This window comes from Helianthus annuus, chromosome 15, assembly GCF_002127325.2.
Source record: "Helianthus annuus cultivar XRQ/B chromosome 15, HanXRQr2.0-SUNRISE, whole genome shotgun sequence".
NCBI classification, from domain to species: domain Eukaryota; kingdom Viridiplantae; phylum Streptophyta; class Magnoliopsida; order Asterales; family Asteraceae; genus Helianthus; species Helianthus annuus.
In genome coordinates, this window is record NC_035447.2 from 92,014,412 (window position 1) to 92,041,201 (window position 26,790).

General features: G+C 38.7%; 1 protein-coding gene across 1 annotated transcript; it reads left to right on the top strand.

Annotated features, from left to right (window-relative positions):
• Positions 1-22,894: 22,894 nt before the first annotated feature.
• Positions 22,895-23,472, top strand: LOC110884689 (probable histone H2B.3). The gene has a single exon (XM_022132412.2). It carries the CDS (start codon positions 22,945-22,947, stop codon positions 23,362-23,364), a length of 420 nt encoding a protein of 139 aa, XP_021988104.1. The 5' UTR covers positions 22,895-22,944; the 3' UTR covers positions 23,365-23,472.
• Positions 23,473-26,790: the final 3,318 nt, after the last annotated feature.

Here is a 26,790-nt window from a genome sequence, read left to right on the forward strand (position 1 = left end):
CATTCCTATCCACCAGAAATTTTTCCTTAAATCCTGGTACATTTTATCACTTCCTGGATGCATCGTATATTTAGACTTATGGGCTTCTTCTAATATACGGTGACGTAATTTTCCTAATTTAGGTATCCACATTCTCTTTTGATGGAACCTCCAAATTCCATCTGTTCCTTGTTCCAATTCCTTAATCATTCCTTTTAATTTTTCAGTATCCTCCTTGATTACTGATTCTTGTGCTTTTCTAATTTGATTGTTTAAATCTACTTGTAGATTTAATTTAAGAGAACGTACCCTTTTTGGCTTTTCGTGATATTTTCGACTTAAAGCATCAGCCACCACATTGGCTTTTCCTGCGTGATACTGGATATCACAATCATAGTCACTAAGTAATTCCATCCAGCGTCTCTGTCTCATATTCAACTCTTTTTGCCCGAAGACATATCTTAAACTCTTATGATCAGTGAATATGGTAAACTTACTACCATAAAGATAATGTCTCCAAATCTTAAGGGCAAAAATTATGGCTCCTAATTCCAAATCATGGGTCGAATAATTTCCTTCATGACTCTTAAGCTGTCTAGATGCATAAGCTATAACCTTTTGACGTTGCATTAATACGCATCCATAACCTAATTTTGAAGCATCACAAAAGACTACAAAGTCTTCAGTTCCTTCTGGTAATGCTAGTATTGGTGTATGGGTTAATCTTTGCTTAAGAATTCTAAAGGCTTCTTCTTGTTTTGGTCCCCATTCAAACTTAACAGATTTACAGGTTAACTTAGTTAAAGGAATGGCTATTCTAGAAAAATCTCGAATAAATCTTCTATAATAACCGGCCAATCCTAAGAAGCTTCTAACTTCAGTTGGTGATTCTGGGGTTTTCCATTTGGTAATTGCCTCGATCTTTGTTGGATCTACATGAATTCCTTCATGGTTAACTAAATGTCCGAGAAATTGTACCTGTTCTAACCAAAACTCGCACTTTGAAAACTTAGCATAAAGCTTTTCTTTTCTTAATAAACTTAAAAGTAAATGCAAGTGCTTTGCATGCTCTTCCTTACTTTTAGAGTAAATTAGAATATCATCTATGAAGACAATTATGAATTTATCCAAATATGGCTTACATATTCGGTTCATCATGTCCATAAATGCGGCTGGGGCATTGGTTAAACCAAATGGCATGACAGTAAATTCATAATGACCATACCTTGTTCTGAATGCGGTTTTAGGAATATCCTCTTCCTGTACCTTTAATTGATGATATCCTGATCTTAAATCGATTTTAGAGAAAAATCGAGCTCCTTGAAGTTGATCAAACAAATCATCGATCCTTGGTAATGGGTACCGATTCTTAATCGTGACTTTGTTCAATTCCCGGTAGTCAATGCACATACGCATTGATCCGTCTTTCTTTTTAACAAATAAAATCGGTGCTCCCCATGGCGATGAGCTTGGCTGTATGAATCCCTTCTCTAACAACTCGTCTAGTTGTTTCTTTAGTTCTTGCATTTCTGCGGGTGCCAAACGGTAAGGTGCTTTAGCAATTGGTGTTGTTCCTGGTAACAGATGAATTCTGAATTCGACTTCCCTGTCTGGCGGTAGTCCTAGCAATTCTTCTGGAAAGACATCTGAAAATTGAGACACTACTGGAATGTCTTTTAATTCTTTTCCTTTGGTGTTAATGATTATAGAAATCAAATATACTATAGATCCTTTTCTTATATAACTTGCAGTTTTCATCACAGAGATGAATTTAGTGGATCTAAAAGGTTTATCTCCTTTAATTGTGATCTTTTCACCTCTTGGTGATTTTATCTGAATTGACTTTTGATCACATAAGATATTTGCTTTGTTGGCTATTAACCAATCCATTCCTAATACGACATCAAATCCTACCAGATTCATTGGGTAAAGGTTTGCAATAAATTTTTGATTAAAAATTTCTATTCTCGCTCCCTGCAAGATTTCAGAAATTCTAACGGTTTCTCCATTTGTTGTTTCTACTAGACATTCTTGTGGTAGTTTAGTTAATGATTGATTTAGGAGTTTGCAAAATGAAGTATTAATAAAACTTTGGTTGGCACCAGAGTCAAATAATACTTTAGCAAAAATATCATTAACTAAAAACGTACCAGCAATTACGTCTGGAATCATCCTGGCTTCCTCTGTAGTTAGCACGAATGCTCTGGCATTTTTAGGATTTTTGTTGGTTGCAGCTGGAGCCAATTTCGGACAGTTTGTCCTAATGTGACCTTTTTCTCCACAATTGAAGCACATTCCATTACTGGATTTCTTCTTGCAATTCTCTTCCTTGTGTCCTGGGGCCTTGCAAAAATTACAGTAAGTAGAGCATCTTCCAGAATGCTTCTTTCTGCAGGCTTTGCAGTAGGGTGCAGAGGTAGAACCTACATTCCTACGATTGGAATTCCCAGAACGGAATTCTTGAGTAAGCCTTTGGGTTAGGTTTCTCCTCTGGTCTTCTTCTCTAGTACGGATTAACTCATCTGTCAAGGTATTGGCTAGTTCTACAGCTTCCTCTATGGTTTGGGGTCTAGCTGCCTTGACTACATGTCTAATCTCTCCAATTAATCCCCAGATATATCGGGAGATTAATACCGGTTCAGGTGATGCAAGGGTAGGTACTATCCTAGCATATTCAAAGAATGTGGTAGTGTAACCCTTACTGTCTACTCCGGTCATTCTTAGATTTAGGAACTTATTTGCTATCTGTTCCCTTTCATTGGGAGGGCAGAATTTCCTTTCTACCATATTCTTAAATTCCTCCCATTCCATGTTATAAATTCTATCACTTCCTCTTGACTGGAGGATAGTGTTCCACCATTCTAAGGCTGCATTTTTAAACAGATTTGAAGCAAACATTATTTTATCTTCTTCAGCACACTTGCTTATTTTCAGAACTGCCTCAGTTTTCTCTATCCAGCGTAAAGCTGCAATGGGTCCTTCATTGCCCGAGAATTCTATTGGTTTGCAGGACCAGAATTCCTTGTAAGAACAACCATGTGGCATGGTTCTTCTTCTTTTGGGAACGGGTGCTTGAAGTATGGGTCCATTGTTCATGCTGTGTTCCGGTTCACTTGGTCATTTACTGCTATGCTTACTTTTATTATTCGCTTCCTGAACTGTTTGAATAATAAATGGCATTGCATCTATAATTCCTTGTGCCACTATATGCTGAACGGCACTATTATCCATTTGGTTTCCGTTGTTATTATTGTCCGAATTCTCATTAACCACGTTAATGTTACTCTGGTTATCGTTATTCAGATTTTCTTGATTTCCCGCGTCGGCCATCTGAATTTTAGACATTTACCAAATATTAATATCACAAATAATATTTATATATAGCAAATCACATGACACACACGTTTAATCAAAAACGTCGAGCATTGCGACTTTTACTCTTTTTATATAGTATGCATCAATACACACCAGTACAGAAATAAAAATTACAGTACCGACTGAAATGTAAAGCTACAATACTAATAGTATGCATCCGTAGTGTTTTTTTTTTAACACATACACACATATATTATTTTATTATTATTACTACTACCGTACTGTCATCACGTTCACTGATATGGATTCATCCAAAAATCCATATTGCGCTCGTCGTACTTCCAGACGAGACGCTCTCCCACCTGTCGCATTCGATCACTGCTTTCTAAAATTTCCTCCCCAAAAGTCCTAAGTTCCTGGACATTTTCTGCACTCATTGGAGGTGCAGGTTCTAGGACTGGGTTTGGAAACTGAGGTATGGGTTCCTGGTATGGAGGCATAGGGGCCTGGTACGGGTATGGATTCTCTAAAATTTCCCTAACATATGCATCACTAATGTTGTAGGGATCTTGAGGATCTAACCCTGGATAAGCTCCTAAGTTGGGTATTGGCACATTTTCCTGTATTGGGTTTTGTTGCACGTAGTCCCTAACATCGTCCCACCAGGGGTCGTAGTTGTTTGGGTCTAGAGGATCAGGTGCAGGTACCCTAGGTATCTCCTCCGGGTTGAAATTAGGCATTTCTATCTGGTCTTCTACTTCCATGGGTTGGTCAGGATTTTGTGGTTGTGGTGCTAGCATTTGTTCCAGGTTTGGGTCGGCAGCAGTGGTTGCTAAAATATGGATATTAGCGATACCCCTATTGAGCATATCCTGATTATAAGCATCAGTTTCTCTTTTTGCTGCGGCTAACACTCGCTGTTCCTGCAACTTTTTCATTCTTTTCCTACGCTCGTGCGCTCCCCTACTGAACCATCCCCTCTTTTTCTGAGGAAATGGCTCTTCAGACTGAGCCTTAAACACAAAGATCCCTTCTTCTGTGTCAGCAGAATACCCTGAGAGGGCAGGCTGAGAAGAGGAGGTGCCTTCGCTCCTAGGCGAACCAGACAGTTGACGATAGGCGTCAGAAGGTCCTTGGTCACTCATACTGTAAACTAACAAATAGTTAGATAACACATAGCAAGAAAAACAATTATACACGAATTTCCATAATTTATTTCCTAACACTTTAAATTTTGATGTCAGCAGAACGCTTCTGTGGCTGAATCAGTGGCATAGCTCTGATACCACCTTCTGTCACCGCCCCCGATCCCTATCTCCCGGGAACGGGCGGCCGTGAGCCAGTTTCGGTGGTATCACGTTTATTTATCCAATTTGGCAGCGGAAATTTTCATCAGGACCGTAGTTAGGAAATATTTAATCAGAGTAAACCACCACGTTTATAATATTGAACATATGGGTAAAAACCCAAGTTTTCAATACACACGTTTCATAGGAATAAATCCTATTTATTTAATAAAAACATCCATTTTATTCTTAGGTAACTTTATTGCCACTTTTCCAAGCCTTCAGTGCTGTCCAGCTGGCTTCTATTTGGCTTTCACCTTGTCACACCCCCAAAATCCACACGCGGAGTACCACCGCTTGGAGGCGTGACATGACCAGGATCAAGCCACCAATCATATTGAACATGTAAATAAGTAGTAATCGATATTCAACAATACGAAAGGTGTTTTCAAAACCAACATAATCAAGTGTAGCGGAAGCATAAATGTAAAAACCCAAACATAAGTATTAAGTGTGTAATGTCATAAACGTTTAACCAGCATTCACGATCCATGCCCACAACGACCTGCTCCTCCTTGTGCAAGCTCCATAAGTACCTAAGGTCCTGCAAGGCATGCAGCAGAGAGTCAACAACTAGTTGAGCGAGTTCACAGTGTATAGTTCAGTAATGGTAATAGTATGAGTAGCATTATGTTCGTTCGTTAAGTCATGTATCGTATTAGTTTCCCATCGCGGCCCTCTCGGCATGTATGCGAAGATTAGGGAAAATATTCCCAAATATTCTAGACTATGTATATTTGTATCGCGGCCACCCTGGCATGTGTGCGAAGTTTTAGCATGTATAGTTCGCGGCCTTCCTAGGCATGTGTGCGAATGATTAGTCATAATATCGCGGCCAACCCCTGGCGTGAGTGCGAAGATCAGTTCAATTGGTATACTAGTCTAGCCGTATCTTATCATTACTCTTCCTCACCCGATGATCATATCATTAGGTTCGATTAACTAAGTATGTACGAATAAATCATTCAATCCCATTCCCACCCTGGGAACCCCATGCCTTGGCTGTGTGAACTCACCTTTGCTTTGCTCGGTAGATAAAGCATTTGTCCTAAGTTGGTGAACCATATCCTATTATGGTTATCATTTGTTAGGACCGTATACAAGTTGTGCACATATAACACGTATTTCACAAGTAGTGTGTGGACGATACCAAACGCGTATTCAATTCAACAAATAAGTTCACACAATCAATCATTGTTACAATCCATTAAATCAAGTCCTATTACTTATGCATACAGGTAACAATTAAACATTATCTTGCCAACAACAATCTTACACATTTTACAAACCGAACGCATAGTCTTGCAACATAAATTCAATCCATACATAATTAATAACATGAACTCACTATTACGACCAATATTACCAAAACTCATGACCACCATAATACGCATACTGTTACCTCGATTTTCAACCTAAATTATATTGGACCACACCATCATGCATTATCAAAAATATTCATCAATTTCCACTACACATATGACTTCTCAGATCATAGCCCAAACACATTTGTTTTTGTGTGACACTTCCCTGTTCTTGGGTGCGGCCTACTCTTACCCGGCCCAAGGATTATGTTTCAACTACATAACAGAACCCAAAACTCAACCCACTCTTGCCACTAAGAACCGAAGAAATCAGATCAACAAAGGATACGTGATATGTTACCTCTAATTAAAGTACAATCCTAATTCATCCATTCATCAGACTAGCTCAACATTAATGGTATGCTTTCTTGACTTAACCATAATATTATGATCGGTCCAATAATAAACAACCAAAGCATCTTCATTCTTTCAATATTAAAAGGGTTTAATCACAAGGCTCAATAAATCTGACATACAATTATTGAGAAGGTGATGGCCCAATTAGATTCATTCATCATTCTATATCACATGTTATTTCATTACATTTGAAAGATTATTGAGTATATGTATATGGTCCAATAGATGCTTCATTTAGTGGGAATCAAATTCATCTCAATATATTAAGCAACACTAAACTGAATGGTTATTGGACCTTTAAACATCAGCACATGGCCGCAAATTTGACCAGACTATTCTACCCACTTAGATTGATTAATATTGGACCCAAGCTTTTAATTGATTTAAATAGGCTGCCACTAGTTTTGCACATAAAATCATGAGTCAACATTTTATCCGAGATTCATTATCATATATATAAAAATATGTTACATCAGATTGCACGTAGACAAGATCCTTGAATAGGGAATCAATATACATATACAATCAGATCGTATGACATTCACATATAACTCCTAGGGTCATGCTGCCATCTAAACACATCAATACATGATCGCATAAAACCAAACAATCAATCAAAGTAAACAAACATGAGGCAATACCAACCAGAACTCGACTGATCCAAGTACTATCTCGAACAGGGGGTGGGGGGGGTCTGCCACTGAATCCGAGCGATCCGGAGGAGGCTTTAGGGTTTTTGGTTTGTGTTATTAAGTTAAAACTGATCAAGAAAAGCTTAATACGTATACTTATAATATAGGTGTTTGGGGCGGTTAAATTCAATAACCGAAGTGGGCTCTAGCCCACTCACTTGGGCTGCCATATTAATTGGCGAACATTTAATGTGTGCAGGTGATCTCAAGGTGGCCAGCCCAGCCAAACTTACATATAAATTGTGTAATCCATTAGGGGTTTTGGGCCCAATAGAAATGGAATAAAATCATAGTTGTCGGCCACCATTAAATTTAGATATCATTTAACTATTGTCGGATAACTCTTTGATTCGGCCCATGTGTTTAACTTGAACATTCCAATACTATTGTGAATTAGTGGGTTTTGGGTCAGATTGCTATTCAAACATGTGTACGATCATAAGTCAACTACCAAACCATACCACTACGTGTTATTACTTCATGTTAATCAGATTACAATCCATTTGTTGCAAGGAAATCCTAAATCAATTCTACATCTAAGTTACATCTAAGCACAGCGAGAATCTCTAAAATACGAGTTGTCACATCATCCCCAACTTAAAAGAAATTTTGTCCAGAAATTTAGCACGCAGTTAAAGAGGAAGCTAGTTAGGTTGTGTGGTTTCCTGGTTTTCCTGGGGTGTCACATCATTCCCCCGTTGGTTTGGAATTTCGTCCCGAAATTCCGCAGTAGCTTCAGCCTCAGTAATGGTTTCATTGTTTTGGAACAACTGGGGATATTTGAGTTTCATAACGCCAAAAGTCGTTCGCTGGAAGCTAACATAAGATTGTTTGTGTCGTAGGAGCACCGTGGTAAGGTGTGGGTGTCGCCCGGATCCCTACTAGTTCTTCAAGTGGTTTCAGTTGTCGTCACAGAAAACAAGGGACATATCCGTCAAGGTTAAACTAAATTCGAATATCGTGTCTGAGGATCTATATCGGTCGTATCCAGATCAAAGGACAGTACCTGTGGTATCATCATATTTATGGCCCAATGCTCAACGAGTGACGTTCGTAGAGTGTAACCTATCCATGCGAGGGTTAGTGGGACAGGTTGTTGGAATCATGGGATTTAAAAGTATAGTATGTATGGACGTGGAATCATGAGAAAAGGGTAGTCGCAATCCATGAGTAAGCGTTTAAGAATCCACAGCAAAGGTTTTACCTGATTGTCGAAGGTACAGTTGGTCGTACGTAAGTTGGGTTAGTTAAGATAAAGTTTGTCGTTGATCACATAGAGATGTCACGCGGATAGATCAATGATAACAAGAATTCGCCGTACTAGCATGGTCATGGTGCAAGTTTGTAGTGTGAAGGTTCACTGAGACCTTCGTTAAAAGTTGTTAGACTCGCCCACATGCGAATGAGGAACAGTTCACCTGGATCAATAAACTTAGATGGGTCTGTGATTCATCGAGTCAATAAGTAACCAAATTTGGGGAAATTTCCTTTTGCTCGTGCAAACGAATCCAAAATACGTCTGTGTACTCATGAGGTTCCAAAGAAAAGACGCGAAAACGTGTTCAAGAGAGTATGATTGTATCAACAATACATAACCATCTTCAAGGTTTCAAGGAGTGATCACCATTGGTCGAAAGTCGAGCCTTCCACTTTCTCTAAGCTAGAGCGTGTTCGTGTGAGTATTTCAGCATGGAGTAGTGAGAACGTAATGTCATTGTGGTAAGAGAGTGATGGTTTGGTCTATGCCAATGGTAGAAATTGGACATATCGTTAATCAATATTCACGTGTTGGGGCAAGAGCTAGTGCAAAGATTCCGCATATGTAAGAAAAACTATCCTGACATTAAAGTACGTCTCTTGTGGTGTAAGGTGGGTCACGTAAACGTATAATTTATCATTTTTGCCGGTAGGTTGACTGATCCACATCTCTATCCCCAAATGTCCTGAAGGCTATCTCACCAGTAATGGCATCCATTCGCTAAGTTGGGTATATGTGAGGGCTAATCAAGTAGAATAAGAATAAACCATCCAACAGGGTAATAAGGTAGTCTTGTGATCGGTGAAGATCGTGGTATGGTTGTTGGCGTTTCGTTAAATCAGTTGCCAATCGAAGAAAGAGGGAATTAATGAGGTTCATACGAAGATTCGTGCAAAAACAGGGGTTCAACAATAATAATAAAAATAAAAAAAATTCAACCGAATATTCTGTTATCTAGAAGTAATTTCCAGTAGTGGCGCATGGCGGCATGGCACAAAAAGGGAAGTTCGTTGCGTCACGGTCGTGCGAGTGTATCATTTGTCCAAGACAGAGTTTGGTCGGTAAGGTAGCGAGTTGCAAAACAACGAACGCGTGTAACTGTGGTTGCTTCGTTTCTTGTGACGATGACAGGCGAAGGTGATAAGGTTCGTCAACAGGGATGCGTAGGTATAGTTCTCCTAAACCCAAGCTCGTTTGAGCCAGGTCTGGTCTTCATGAATGCTGACGTGCAAACCGAATGTATGGAGGGTCAGATGGCGATGTGATGTCGAGACGAACGTACGAAAAGATAGAACACATAGACAGTCATCGTAGTGGGGTGACAAGGGAACGAAAAAGAATTTGACCACCACTTGTCAAATTGCAAGTAAACGATTGGGTGTCATAAAGAACGCATCAAGGCTAATAGACCGCATGCTACTATGCTAAATAAACATACAATAAACAATGCATCATGCAAAAGTAATCTAGCAAGTAGGCAATATAAACTCAAATCATACTACCTAGAGTGTTGAGTCTTGCACGTGGAGCAAAGCGTCGTTGTGGATCGTTGAGCACTGTACAGGTTATAGTCTGATTTTAATAAACACCTTTTCCCTTTATTAAAACCAAGTTCACTATAACCAATGGCTCTGGTACCAATATGTCACACCCCCAAAATCCACACGCGGAGTACCACCGCTTGGAGGCGTGACATGACCAGGATCAAGCCACCAATCATATTGAACATGTAAATAAGTAGTAATCGATATTCAACAATACGAAAGGTGTTTTCAAAACCAACATAATCAAGTGTAGCGGAAGCATAAATGTAAAAACCCAAACATAAGTATTAAGTGTGTAATGTCATAAACGTTTAACCAGCATTCACGATCCATGCCCACAACGACCTGCTCCTCCTTGTGCAAGCTCCATAAGTACCTAAGGTCCTGCAAGGCATGCAGCAGAGAGTCAACAACTAGTTGAGCGAGTTCACAGTGTATAGTTCAGTAATGGTAATAGTATGAGTAGCATTATGTTCGTTCGTTAAGTCATGTATCGTATTAGTTTCCCATCGCGGCCCTCTCGGCATGTATGCGAAGATTAGGGAAAATATTCCCAAATATTCTAGACTATGTATATTTGTATCGCGGCCACCCTGGCATGTGTGCGAAGTTTTAGCATGTATAGTTCGCGGCCTTCCTAGGCATGTGTGCGAATGATTAGTCATAATATCGCGGCCAACCCCTGGCGTGAGTGCGAAGATCAGTTCAATTGGTATACTAGTCTAGCCGTATCTTATCATTACTCTTCCTCACCCGATGATCATATCATTAGGTTCGATTAACTAAGTATGTACGAATAAATCATTCAATCCCATTCCCACCCTGGGAACCCCATGCCTTGGCTGTGTGAACTCACCTTTGCTTTGCTCGGTAGATAAAGCATTTGTCCTAAGTTGGTGAACCATATCCTATTATGGTTATCATTTGTTAGGACCGTATACAAGTTGTGCACATATAACACGTATTTCACAAGTAGTGTGTGGACGATACCAAACGCGTATTCAATTCAACAAATAAGTTCACACAATCAATCATTGTTACAATCCATTAAATCAAGTCCTATTACTTATGCATACAGGTAACAATTAAACATTATCTTGCCAACAACAATCTTACACATTTTACAAACCGAACGCATAGTCTTGCAACATAAATTCAATCCATACATAATTAATAACATGAACTCACTATTACGACCAATATTACCAAAACTCATGACCACCATAATACGCATACTGTTACCTCGATTTTCAACCTAAATTATATTGGACCACACCATCATGCATTATCAAAAATATTCATCAATTTCCACTACACATATGACTTCTCAGATCATAGCCCAAACACATTTGTTTTTGTGTGACACTTCCCTGTTCTTGGGTGCGGCCTACTCTTACCCGGCCCAAGGATTATGTTTCAACTACATAAAAGAACCCAAAACTCAACCCACTCTTGCCACTAAGAACCGAAGAAATCAGATCAACAAAGGATACGTGATATGTTACCTCTAATTAAAGTACAATCCTAATTCATCCATTTATCAGACTAGCTCAACATTAATGGTATGCTTTCTTGACTTAACCATAATATTATGATCGGTCCAATAATAAACAACCAAAGCATCTTCATTCTTTCAATATTAAAAGGGTTTAATCACAAGGCTCAATAAATCTGACATACAATTATTGAGAAGGTGATGGCCCAAATAGATTCATTCATCATTCTATATCACATGTTATTTCATTACATTTGAAAGATTATTGAGTATATGTATATGGTCCAATAGATGCTTCATTTAGTGGGAATCAAATTCATCTCAATATATTAAGCAACACTAAACTGAATGGTTATTGGACCTTTAAACATCAGCACATGGCCGCAAATTTGACCAGACTATTCTACCCACTTAGATTGATTAATATTGGACCCAAGCTTTTAATTGATTTAAATAGGCTGCCACTAGTTTTGCACATAAAATCATGAGTCAACATTTTATCCGAGATTCATTATCATATATATAAAAATATGTTACATCAGATTGCACGTAGACAAGATCCTTGAATAGGGAATCAATATACACATACAATCAGATCGTATGACATTCACATATAACTCCTAGGGTCATGCTGCCATCTAAACACATCAATACATGATCGCATAAAACCAAACAATCAATCAAAGTAAACAAACATGAGGCAATACCAACCAGAACTCGACTGATCCAAGTACTATCTCGAACAGGGGGTGGGGGGGTCTGCCACTGAATCCGAGCGATCCGGAGGAGGCTTTAGGGTTTTTGGTTTGTGTTATTAAGTTAAAACTGATCAAGAAAAGCTTAATACGTATACTTATAATATAGGTGTTTGGGGCGGTTAAATTCAATAACCGAAGTGGGCTCTAGCCCACTCACTTGGGCTGCCATATTAATTGGCGAACATTTAATGTGTGCAGGTGATCTCAAGGTGGCCAGCCCAGCCAAACTTACATATAAATTGTGTAATCCATTAGGGGTTTTGGGCCCAATAGAAATGGAATAAAATCATAGTTGTCGGCCACCATTAAATTTAGATATCATTTAACTATTGTCGGATAACTCTTTGATTCGGCCCATGTGTTTAACTTGAACATTCCAATACTATTGTGAATTAGTGGGTTTTGGGTCAGATTGCTATTCAAACATGTGTACGATCATAAGTCAACTACCAAACCATACCACTACGTGTTATTACTTCATGTTAATCAGATTACAATCCATTTGTTGCAAGGAAATCCTAAATCAATTCTACATCTAAGTTACATCTAAGCACAGCGAGAATCTCTAAAATACGAGTTGTCACATCATCCCCAACTTAAAAGAAATTTCGTCCCGAAATTTAGCACGCAGTTAAAGAGGAAGCTAGTTAGGTTGTGTGGTTTCCTGGTTTTCCTGGGGTGTCACACACCTATTGTTACCTGAAACACGTTTTAAAAACATTTTGTCAGTGGGAAATACTGGTGAGTGAATCCCAATTTAATCAAGTTTAAGTAAAAACCAATTTGCAGTATTGAGGGCACATCCGCAATTACATTTGTATCCAAGACATCACAATTAACATCAGTGGTACGGTCATACTCAACATATGGGATGTTACCACGCCAGTAACCAATTTTGTATACAAAACCCCAACATACCCACTATAATTGTATTCTTTACAAATACTCAATAACTGCTTTGTATATATTTAATTAAGTGAGGTTTTGTTAAAAACAGTAAACAAAAAGGAGATTACTCACATTGCTGTTTTAGGTTTTTCGTAAGGGTTTCCTGGAGATAATCTATAAATTACACAAATGCACGTGTGTTAGTATAATAACCCATTTTAACATTAGTAATACCCTCCCCGAGACGGCATTCCAACGACTACGTCGGGCAGAACCACGACAGCCGTTACGGAACCCTAGATCAATCGGGCAGCGTATCTAATACGTCTCCAGGGGTTATAATACTTACATCGTAGCAGAACCTCGCTATTTTAGGGGATATTGAACTCGGGTATAATGCCCACTATTTAAAAGTGTAGAGAGAGACAGAAAGAAAATGAACGAAAGCAGACTGAAGGCCGTTGCCTTCTATTTATAGTGCTGAATTCGAGTCCCCACGCGGCCCGCGTGAAGTTTGGGCCGGGCTTACGCGGCCCGCGTCAACTCCGGGTCAAAGCGTAGCTTGGTCCGGTCACTATGTAGCCTCGACACGCATCGAACACGTGGCCGCTCCAGGCTGTGCCACAAATCAGGACGCTCGCGGCCCGCCTTCACTTACCCAAACATGTACGCGGCCCGCATCAACTAAGGGTTTTGGCGATATCCTGGTACACACTCGCGCGGCCCGCTTAAGCTTGAGGTGAGGCCCTACGCGGCCCGCCTCAACTTAACTTTTATTGTTTTTATTTATTTTATATAGTATAATCTTTTTGGGGCTCGGTTTTCACATACGGGGTGCATATAAAGACACATCGAGATATTTTAAAGATATATTAGGGTGTCGGAAATATTATGAGGATGTCTGTTTTACCGAGGGTTGTTATAAATGTGACTCTTTCCTGGACAAGTCACAGTCCTTAAACCATGTTTATGTTATGTTTGGTGTTTGTAATGTTTGGACAAGTTTTTGGTTAATAGGATGTTAACCCGTTAAGACAATGTTATGGTATTTTTATTTTAATGGATGATCTTGCATATTTTTAATTCATATAGCTTGGTTATGATTAAGCTATGGTATTAAGAAGTCACACCAAATTAACCACGCTTCCGCAAAGCCAGGGTGTGACAACATGATCCTCGATGGCAGGAGCCAAGATATGGATAATAGGAATGCTTATATCCTCCGGGATCTTCAAAGATGATCCTAAATTAGCCAATGCATCAGCTTCTGTATTTTCTTCCCTTGGTACCTGTGTCAAACTAAAAGAAACAAAAGAGAGTGCCAATTCTTTAACTATCTCAAGATATTTGGTTAGCTTTTCACCTTTAACAGCATAGGATCCATTAAAATGATTTGTAATTAATAATGAATCCACATGTACCTCAAGGTACCTGATCCCCATATGCTTAGCAATTTGCAAACCAGCAATCAAGGCTTCATATTCAGCCTCATTGTTAGTGGTTTGGAACTCACAGGCTATGGAGTGGGGTATTATGTCCCCCTGTGGCGATTTTAGTAGTATACCAAGCTCTGTGCCTTTGACATTTGAGGATCCATCAGTATAGAGTATCCAAGGATCCTTGGTTTCCTCCAGCTGCTGGACTTCTAACTCGGCTTCCTTTTGTAAATCACTACTGAAATCAGCCACAAAGTCGGCCAATGCTTGGGATTTGATGGCTGTCCTAGGCTCATATCTTATATCATAGGCACTAAGCTTCACTGCCCACTTGGCCATCCTACCTGACATCTCTGGTTTCCTGAGGACATTCTTAATTGGAAAATTAGTTTTAACGACAATAACATGAGTTTCAAAATAATGTCTCAACTTAGTAGATGCCATGATTAATGCAAGAATAAGTTTTTCAAGGTGTGAATACCTGGATTCAGCATCAAGTAAACTCTTACTTACATAATAGACAGGATGTTGTGTACCTTCATGATCCTTAACAAGGACTGCACTTATTGTTTTTGAGGATACCGCAAGATATAAGGATAACACATCTCCTTTCTCTAGTTTCATCAAGGCTGGAGCTGAGGATAGGTATTCTTTGAGAGCTCGTAAAGCACTCTCATGCTTCTCAGTCCACTCAAATTTCTTGTTCTTCCTTAGGATATCATAGAATTCTTTGCACTTCTCCGAGGATTTGGATATAAATCTGTTTAAAGCTGCTATCCTGCCTGTTAGCCTTTGCACATCCTTAGCATTGGCAGGAGATTTGATATTCACCAAGGCTTTGATTTGTTCCGGGCTGGCTTCAATGCCTCTCTTGGTCACCATATATCCTAAGAATTTACCTGCTTTAACACCAAAGTGACATTTTGAAGGATTAAGTTTCATGTTATATATGTCAAGGATATCAAATGCTTCCTCCAAGTCTCTTAGGTGATCCTCAGCTTTTATGGACTTTACCACCATATCATCTATGTAAACCTCCATAGTTTGTCCAATCTGATCCTTGAACATCATATTCACCAGCCTTTGATATGTTGCACCTGTATTCCTTAATCCAAATGGCATAGCAATATAACAATATATACCGGTTGGAGTCATAAAAGCTGTATCCTCTTGATCAGATGGTTCCATCTGAATTTGCTGGAATCCAGAGGAAGCATCCATAAAAGTTAACAGTTCATAACCCGTCGTTGCATCCACCATGGAGTCAATGTGGGGTAATGGGAAAGGATCCTTGGGACATGCCTTATTTAAATCAGTGAAATCGACACATACCCTCCACTTTCCATTTTTCTTTTGAACAACAACCACATTGGCCAGCCATCTTGGATACTTCACCTCTCTAATCATACCTGCTCGGAACAATTTCTCTACCTCTTCCTGGATAATGGCATTTCTTTCTGGTGCAAACTTCCTCCTTTTTTGATGGATTGGTTTGAATGACCTGTCAATGCCAAGTTTATGAGTGATAATATCCTTAGATATACCTGTCATATCCTCATGTTTCCATGCAAAGGTGGTCTTTCTTCTTTTGAGGAAGGATACAAGGTCTTCTTTCATTTTGCCAAGGATCCCTGACCCGATATAGATTTTGGATTCAGGATCATCAGGATCCATGAGGATTTCTACCACATCCTGCTCTCTTGCCTCCAAGACATCCCTTGGAGGATACTTTGATTGCTATTGCTCCCTTGATTTCGAGGCTGGTTTCATTGATGAAGTATAGCAATCCTTAGCCTCCTGCTGATCACTATCGATCTTGACTATTCCCCGAGGGCTAGGGAGCTTCACACATTGATGGTAGGTAGATGGGACTGCCTTCATATCGTGTATCCAGGGCCTGCCAAGGATAACATTACAACAAGATAAACAGTCAATAACACAAAATTTTTGATAATTATGTAATCCTTCAACATAAATTGGGAGTTTGATGTCCCCCAGGGTGTTCTTAGTTTCGCCACTAAATCCCACAAGCACGGAGGATCTTGGTATGATATCTGATTCAGGGATACCCATTTTCTTCAGAACATCTAGCTGGATAATGTTCACTGAGCTTCCTCCGTCAATAAGGATCCTGCGGACAAAATGGTTAGAAATAAAAAGAGTAATAACTAAACCATCGTGATGAGGATCCTGGATGTCAACACGATCATCCTCATCAAAGGTTATGACTTTTCCTTCAGAGACACTTGATGTTCGAACAGGTCTTTCTCCATTATCCATTTTAGCTTCCTTTGCATGCCTTTTAGCTGCTGAGAAGGATGTACCACAGATGTCTGATCCTCCAGAAATAAAGTTTATCACTTGTGCATCTGCCGGAGGGGCTGGAGCTTTCTCAGGGATCCTTTCAGGATCCTGGGTCCTTGACTTTTTTCTACCCAGCAATTATTTTAAATGCCCCTTGCTCAATAGATATCCAATTTCCTTTCTCAATGCGATGCATTCCTCTGTTAAATGCCTAAAATCCTCATGGTATGCACACCACTTTGATTTGTCTTTAGTTGCGGCCGGTCTGTCATTTTTTCTAGGCCATCTGGCTTTATCTCCTAGATTCTGCATTGCAAGGATTAGTTCATTGTTATCAACGGAAAAACAATATTCAGAAATTGGAGGATAATCCTCATCATCATCTTCTTGATCGACAGCATGCATGTTCTGGTTGTCAGATCTGTTATAGGATTGGAATTTGTTGTTCTTGAACGAGGATCCTTGCTTTTCTTGTTTTGAGGATCCCGCTAATCTCTCCTGGATCCTCTTGTCATCCTCTAGCCGGATGAACCTGAGTGCCCGGGTTCTTACCTCATCTAGGTTCCTGCATGGTGTCATAACAAGATCATCATAGAACAATGAATCCCTAAGCAATCCCATTTTGAAGGCCTCAACAGCCGTGGCTATATCCAAGTTGGGAATGTCTAAGGATTCTTTACTAAATTTGGTTATATAATCCCTTAATGATTCATTATGACCCTGGGTTATCCTATATAGATCACTAGTTAATCGTTCAAATTTTCTACTACAAGAAAACTGATTATTGAATAAATTAACTAGATTAGCAAACGAGGTAATAGAGTAAGGGGGAAGACTTAGCAGCCATTTGAGAGCTGATCCAGTAAGTGTGGATCCAAATCCCTTGCATAGGCATGCTTCCTTTAACCTTTCTGGAATTGGATTGATCTCCATCCTCTCCCTGTATTGTGCTATGTGTTCCTCAGGATCCGTCGAACCATCATACAGCTTCATAGGTGGAACATGGAACCTTTTGGGTATCTCAGCATCACAAATTGGTGGTGCAAAACGAGATATCTTATGGCTTCCATCTGCAATCTCCGGGATAGGTTTGACCACTCCTGGAACACTTGATATCATATCCTTCAGTTTTTGCAACTCTCTGGCCATAGCATGGTTGATACATGTATCCTGCATGAATCCATGGTTAGTGGTAAGAGAATTATTAAAAGTGTTACCTCCCATTGGGTTCAAGTTAGGAACACCGGATGTGAATCCATATTGCTGGGACTCTGGGATGATGGAGGGACCAGTGGAAGCAATGGTCTGCATCGGAATAAAATCTCCCTGATGGACATCTGAACTTCCTGTTTGCAAACTCCTCAAGGATCCTGGCATCTGGAAGGATCCCTGAAACTGAGACGATCCTGGAACAAAGGAGGATCCTTGAACCTGGGATGATCCTGGAACAAAGGAGGATCCTTGAACCTGGGATGATCCTGGAACAAAGGAGGATCCTTGAACCTGGGATGATCCTGGAACAAAGGAGGATCCTTGAACCTGGGATGATCCTGGAACAAAGGAGGATCCTTGAACCTGGGATGATCCTGGAACAAAGGAGGATCCTTGAACCTGGGATGATCCTGGAACGAAGGAGGATCCTTGAATCTGCTGCGTACCTGAGTAGGCTCCTGAATTCATGAAGGATCCCATATGCTGAGGATAGGATCCTACTGGCTGGAAATATGAACCTGATGCCTGAGTCATTACTGTTGATCCGTAGTGCACTCCTTTTGGTCCACCCACATACTGAACATCTGGAATCACCGAAGGCTGAGAAGTAATCACCGGAGTATCAAAATTCAAAGATCTGGGCACCAGTGGGGAATGATCCTCTGTCGCTTTCTTTTGTTTCTTGAGATCTCCGATTTCTTTGAGGATCCTATCATTGGTCTTGTCCTGTTGATGTATATGATCCCTTATCTGCAAAATCAAGGTAAACATGTCACTAGTAGTGGGAGTAGAAGAAGCAGAAGAAGTTGGAGGTTTAGAGAATATGGGAGTTGGTTTCTTCTCAGCATTTTTCTGAGATCCAACAGGTGGTGGAGGCAAAGGTGGAATGCCCTGAGACGAATTGACCGCAGACATTGCCGTAGAGGTATTCTTCACTGATGAAGCCATGTATTTGTATGCAATGAACCGGAATGATCACCAACAGAAAACTTTCTTATGAATGAAGCACCAATCGCCCCACGGTGGGCGCCAAACTGTTTTGGTCAAAAATCTAACGAGGATAATGCAACCAAACTCTTAGTTATGGGGAATGATGCTTGAAATGATGAACAATGATAAGGATCACTTAAATGTAAATTGCACAAGTGACACAAAGATTTGCACGAGGAAAAAGCCCTTGATCAATGAATGATCTCCGGCATAAAAAACCTCGGGTGATGGAAACTACCGATCACCAAGTTTAAATTAACCAGCCAATGTTTACAAGTTCGGATAGTAACGAGCTAGGTACAAGGATCACTATGGTGTCATGTGCAAGAATGTGTGAAAAATGTGAAGTGTTTTGCCGAATGCTCAAGAGTGCAGTTGTACGAGTGTGTGTAGCTGAAATTAGCCAAGTGTTCTAACTACTAGCTCGTTACCCCTTTTAAAAATAGAAGTTAACTAGCCTAACAAACTATCCGCAATTCGTGCCAAACTCCCACGTTCTCCACAACGTCCATTTCCGGTCAAACGTGTGCGAAATAAGCGTGGAATATTCCTTAGTAACGTTGCCAAGACCAGGTCCAACTCGTAACTCCTGCAAAACAATACGAAATTCAAAGAGAACAATCGTTAGTATAAGGATCCTTAGGATGATCGATGATCCTGATCCTGAAGCTCTTCTGAGGATCACTATCTGCCACAGAAGTAAGGATCACTATTAGGATATCATGTGAGGATCACAGGTCATTAAAAATCCTGCCCTAACACTAAGGTATCGTGGAAAGCCGTTTGTTTGCCGAAACATGAAGGAGGCCTGGGTATTAAACGTATAAGTGAGATGAATAAAGCTTTGATGGCAGCTCATGCTTAGAGCATTATTACTAAAAGGGATTCTCTATGGGTGGCGTGGATCTACTCGTATCAGTTGAAGGAAAGAAGCTTTTGGAATTGCCGCACCCCAGCTATCTGTTGTTGGAGCTGGAGGAAAATCCTCCAGATTAAGCCGCTGATTCAACCATTTATATGGTCAAAGATTGGAGATGGGCAATCAACATCTGCTTGGTTTGACACTTGGTGTACATTGGGTCCTTTAAACAGGTTAATCTCTCCTAGAATGATAGCGAATAGAGGTTTTCAATTATCCTCTACAGTCTCGGATATTTGGATCGAGGGGAGGTGGCTATGGCCGGAGCAATGGCTGAATCGGATCCCTGTGCTTAATGATATTGGCGAGTATAATCTGTTACAACACACCCAAGATAAAATATTCTGGAAGGTTGACAATAAGCTAATGGAATTTTCGAATTCAGTGGTTTGGGAAACTATCCGCTCTCGCGACATTGAAGTTAGCTGGAAGGAGGTTATTTGGTTTGCTCAATGTATTCCAAAACATGCTTTTCTTGTCTGGTTAATCATGAGGAAAAAGTTGTTGACCCAAGACAAAATTCTCATTTGGAATCATAGTAGGGAGCAAAGTATGAACATGATGTGCTGCCTTCTATGTTATAAGAACATTGATTCTCATGCTCATCTTTTCTTTGAGTGTGAATACTCGTCCCAGGTTTGGTATTCAGTTAGAAGTCATGCTGGTATAGAGAGCATTACACCGATATGGAATGATATTTTATGCAACTTATGTCAAAGAAAATCGCAAAGTTGATTGCTAATGTCGTCGCCAACCTTAGTGTTGCTGCTGCTGCTTATTACATTTGGAGGGAGCGTAATAACAGATTATTTAAAAACCATACTTGGCTTCCTGACATGTTAGTACAGGAATCATCACTACAATTCGGTACAAGCTAATGGGTATGAAGTTCAAGGCCTCCACTCAAGTGACGAACGTGCTGGCTAACTGGAACATTTATGAGGGTGCAGTTGTCGATAGAAATGATTAATGTATTCTATGCATAGATAGTTGTATGTGTTTGGTTTCCTAGTTGGTAGACTAGTAGTAGTGCTGAGGTTGTCTTGTTTGTTTTGTTCTAGTTTACATATTTGGGGCATGTCCCATTTATGATCTAGTGTGGAACTCTTCCATGCTATATGTTCTTTTTTGGTTGTGAATATATAAAATCACCGGAGTAACCCTTTACCCCTCCCTCAAAAAAAAAAAAAAAAAACCCATGATTATCTATGTAATTTACTGGAAGTATTCTTATTCATATAACCATAATTGTTATTGTTGATATTACTTTAATTATAATCAATATGAACATTATTATTATTATTATCATTATTATTATTATTTAATTATAACCAAGTTAATCCGAGGATTATCATATGATGAGTGTCTCGTCCAAATAGGGTTGATCTTCTTCTGAACTCGATAAACAACTAAGTCGATCCTGCAAAACAATCTACACCGTGAAGCTCGTTACAAGGAGGAGAATATGAGGTTCTCCTTATAACCACCCTTCGGCGTGAGAATAAAAAATTGCTTTGAGGATAAAATAGTGTGTATGAAATGGGAGGGATCATTAAATCTGGAGGTAAAGTTCCTTTACAACCGAGGTGATTTGTGAAGAAGCAGGGTTGATGGGCCTGAGATCGACAACAAGGAATATTCATTTTGCCTCCTATGCCACGACCGTTAGTGATTCTAGGCGAGAGGTAGTTGGCGCATGCTGAATGGATCCACATGTCCTGACGGTTATCCTTGTTGTCTGGTCTGTCATTAATAGTTAAGTGGAAATCAATGGGGCATTGGTCGGCGCAAGCTGATTAATGCCACGTATGTGTCCTTGTGTACTTCTCGTCTCCTGCACGATTGTTCATCGTGCAGCATGATCAGATACAGCCTGTTGAGCGCCTATTGGCCCACTATTCTGCCACTCGTACTTTTTGTACCTGTCCAATGTTTCCCTGCGCTTCTTGTTCCCCGCGACTTGGGCACATCCGTGCAGTCGGCGCAAGTTCAAGGAAGCCAAGTCTTTTGTTAAAGGAACTAAATGTTAGAATTGATTTTATCCTGGTTCTGACCTCGCACGCGACTTGGGACACACCCTTGTAGTCGGGGCAAGGTCGGGAAAGTCATCATTATGGCTTACTTTGGGTATGTTACCGCGCGTGACCTGAGTTTAACTCATGTAACCAACGCAGAATTTAGGATCATACCCTTCAAATACAAAAATACAATAAATATAAAAGAAAAGGACATGATAGTATTATGTCCATTAAAATACTATGAATGTCAAATGTCAATTGCCAAACTACAATAAATATAAAAGAAAAATGCATGATATATGATGTCCATTTGTTTTGGACTTTGGTTGATGGAGTTTTTTTCGAAAAGGGTGGTTGTGGAAAAAATATTTATTTAAATGGGTGATTTAAAAAATATTTACTAAAATAGGTGTTTTCTTTTAAGTTTTTTCCCACAATGGTGGTGGTGAAAAAAATAATTGTCAAAATAGGTTATTTAAAAAAAATTATTTACCAATGAGTGTTTATATTTATTTCTTTATTTTAAACTAATATATTGCATTTTTTGCTTTTATTTTTTATTCAATATGACGTTCTTTTACCAAACAACTCATTATTTGGTTTATTTTATTTTTTAACTAACTTATTTTAATTCTTTCGTTTTTGTTTTTTAATGTTTTTCTTTTATTTCCCCTTTATATTTATGCAAGATAAATAATTTTAATATAAAATTTGCTCATGTAATTTCAGGATTATAAACGAACGCGAAAATAATGGCAATATTTACTCCTATCAAACATGAACATCAACTTATTGGACAAAAAAAATTAATAAAACTAGATTAATATGTAATCAGTAATACTTTAAACTTATAAAAATAAAAATTTGATAAGTAGAATCCACGCTTCAGGATAGATCTGAACAACACGGACCGTCCATTATTATCATCTTATGCCACGTCACCGATCCGTGTAACAATCCATCATCCAATCAAAGTACATTCACCTCTCATATATAACTTATACCCGTCGCCTCTTTCAATCACACAATCAAACCCCTCTCCCTCCCTGAAAAGAAAAAAAGAAAATCAATGGCACCAAAGGCCGCAGAGAAGAAACCCGCCGAGAAGAAGCCAGCGGAAGAGAAAGCACCGGCGGAGAAGAAGCCAAAGGCCGGCAAGAAACTGCCCAAGGAAGGCGGAGCCGATAAGAAGAAGAAGAGAACGAAGAAGAGCGTAGAGACGTACAAGATCTACATCTTCAAGGTGTTGAAACAGGTGCATCCTGACATCGGGATCTCTAGCAAGGCGATGGGAATCATGAACAGTTTCATCAATGATATATTTGAGAAACTTGCTCAGGAGAGTTCCAGGCTTGCTAGGTACAACAAGAAGCCCACCATCACCTCACGTGAGATTCAGACTGCCGTACGCCTTGTTCTTCCCGGTGAGTTGGCCAAACATGCCGTTTCCGAAGGCACAAAGGCTGTCACCAAATTTACCAGCTCTTAAATATTACTTGTTATCAGTTACAGTTACTCTCTAAATCTGCTTGTTGAGTACAAATTTAATGAAATATGTTTGTTAGCATGCAATGATTGTTGATCTCCATCTTTAACATCTTGCTGTGAGGTTGCTTAAATTGTTGTAATATGGTTGCAATGAATGTTATCATCTTTTAGTAGACGGTTACTATTGACTTAGATTTCATGGTTATTTATTCTTTGTTGACCATTTGGATTATGTGAATTATGGGTTCAACGTGTCGAACCGCTTGAGATTGGTTTGAGAAAAAAAAATCGAAACAAGACAAGTTATCGAGTTCAATTCAGGCTTTAGCCTAAAACAAAGATTGTTTATTAATCGACCACGAGCCTAATATATATAGCTTGTCAAGCTTTATTGTAATATTAGTATTATTAATATTTAGTTAAAATTTACCTCTTATTTAGGCGTGCGATTGGAGCTCCCTAGGGGATTTATCAAGCCCTACGTCGGCGCTACCTAGGATCCACCTCAGCCATGGAGTTTTATCATGCCTCTCTTTAACTTGCATGATGTGGATGGAGCCCCCTATTAAAAAAAATATTTCATTGGGTTAAATGACATGGCCCCCCTGATAAATGGCGCCCCTTCTTAAAATGTTGGGTGTGGGTGTATAGTGTCGGGGGCGCTATAGAGTGTGACGTGGCGAGGGTGGCGCCCCCACACCCTCCAACCTTAAAGTTGTTTAGTAAAGGAGCCAAGTCAACCTAATTTAAAATTGTTTACAAGTTAAGAGTGAACCTAAAAATAAGTTTGTTTAATAAATGAGTCTGAACCCGACTTATCGAGCTTGCGAGCCTAAACGAATCCTATTAATTATATCGTTTTTATATAATATACTTTCTAATAGATTATAAACGAGCCGAGTTCGAGCTTGAGAAACTATCAACGAGCCATGCTCGAGCTTGATAAACTACCAACGAGTCATGCTCGAGCTTGAGCTCTCATAAGTTAATCGAGCTTGAGCTTGGTCGAGCTCTGGTTCGACTCAGCTCGTTTGCACCCCTAATGTGGATGAACAATTTTACAAAACATGTCTTGCATAGTTTTAATCTTGAGTAGTTTATGCATTACCCTTGGATTTATCATTAGTTCGAACATTGTCTATCTAGTTATCACCGAAGTTGTATTAGTAGTACCAGCTATAAACATATCCTAAACATGAAAATAGATCAAAATAACACATGATTAACATTTAAATTAATGTAAATACTTTCATGTATTAATAACATGAAAATAGATTAAAATAACACATGATTAACATTTTAATTGAGTTTTTTTTTCAAATGAGTGTAGTAGAAAAAACTATTTACCAAAATGGTAATTTGAAACATATTTACCAAAATATGTTTTTATTTAGAAACTCACTTTTTCACTCCTAATCTTATTGGGCAAAGGTAATTTTTATTTAAAATAATGTTCTTTAACATGGATTAAGTAGAAAAAATTACAGTTAAATTAAAAATAGATCGCAAGACTTGATAAAAAAAATTAATGCTATTTATATTCTATTTAAAACAATATTCTTTAACCTGAGTTAAGAAAAAAATACCGTTAAATTAAAAAACAGATCGTAAGACTTTATAAAAGGTTATTAAATTATTTTATTAATATTTTCTTTACCTATTTTTAAGAAACGTCTTTATTCTTTCACAAATATTTTCTTAACTTTTTAACTTACATAGAAATATTTTTCATAAATGTTTGTCATGAGTTATTTTAAAAGGTTACGCATATATATTTCAATTTAGGGGTGTTAAACAGGTCATATTTTCAACGCGAAACTAACCCGACCAAAAAAAATTGACATAAAACACATATCAATAAACTAAATTAAAAAATGGGTTAGATGAGGCAACCAGCGAACCCGTCGTGTTGACATGAAACTAACCGGTTAGTTAAACATGTTCGTAGGTTCAATCTGAAACTAGCCCGTTTATACTAAATCCAAACTCCTGATTTCGCGTTAGGTTTGTATGGTGTCACATATTTACACTCTTATCTTGCGTATTTTAACAATTTTTTATTTTTAATGCTAAACATAATAATAGAAAAATACATCTTAAATTAAAAAAATATATATATATGATATTCCTTTTTTTAACATCTTAGAGCTTCTTCTTTCGCTTTCTTGTAGTTAAGAAAGCTAAAAGATGAGTTAAATCAACCATTTATAATATTTGATCCTGATATTTTCTAAAATATTTTAAAAAGGTACATATTCTAAATTAGGGTGGAGATACAATAGGAAGTTTATTTGGCTAGGAAGGATAGGAAGTGATCTTGACCATCCATTAAGTTAATCAAGGGCTAAGATTAAATCAGGGAAATTGAAAGGAAGAAAAGAGGCGCGTGAGTTTGTTCAAGGTCATTCTAGTCAATCCAAGCCAATAGTTTCTCTCTCCTCCAATCCCCCCCATTTTTTAAACGTTAATAACTCTTTCATACGACATTATTTTTTTATAAAAATTGCACCAAGAAAACGAGCATTTTTTTAATCTTTAAAACGAGTATACTATTGCTATATTTTAAATAAAAAATTTTAAAACCCAGTTGCGTAAAACGCAATAGAAAACCACCAGTTACGTAAAACGCAATGAAAAAAAAAACCCTAAAAATGACATTTTTCTAAAACGCAATGCACCAAAAACACAAAGAAATGACTTATTTGTAAAACGCAATGGCCAGAATACACACAGAAATGTCTTATTTGTAAAACGCAATAGCCAGAAAACACATAAAAATGTGTTTTTACCTAAAACGCAATGCACCAAAAACACAAAGAAATGACTTATTTGTAAAACGCAATGGCCAAAATACACACAGAAATGACTCATTCTAAAACGCAATGGCCAGAAAACACATAAAAAAGTGTTTTACTTAAAACGCAATGCACCAAAAACACAAAGAAATGTCTTATATGTAAAACGCAATGGCCAGAAAACACTTAAAAATGACTCATTCTAAAACGCAATGGACTGAAAACACCTAAAAAATGTGTTTTACCTAAATGAGCCAATTTATGGAAAATTAATTTTTCTGATGCGTTTTTAGTACAGCTCAACCCCAGCCAGGGGCTCTGCCCCTTGGACCCCAGCAGGGGCTGCCGCCCCTGGGACCCCGCTACCGGGGGCCGCCGCCCCCGGACCCCCGCAAAGATCGTAAAACGCAATGACTAAATCAAAAACCCAGATCATGAAAATGAAATTAAAGAAAATTTCTTACATGGATCGAAGCCGATTTCTTCATCAATTGACAAAATATGAATGATAGAAACACTTATCAACGCTCGAATCGAACGAATCGAGTGATTATCTCCAAAATCATCGGAAAAAACGAGATTTTTTTATGAAATTAAACTGGGTTTTTCTTCAAAAAAAAGCTGAAGAACAC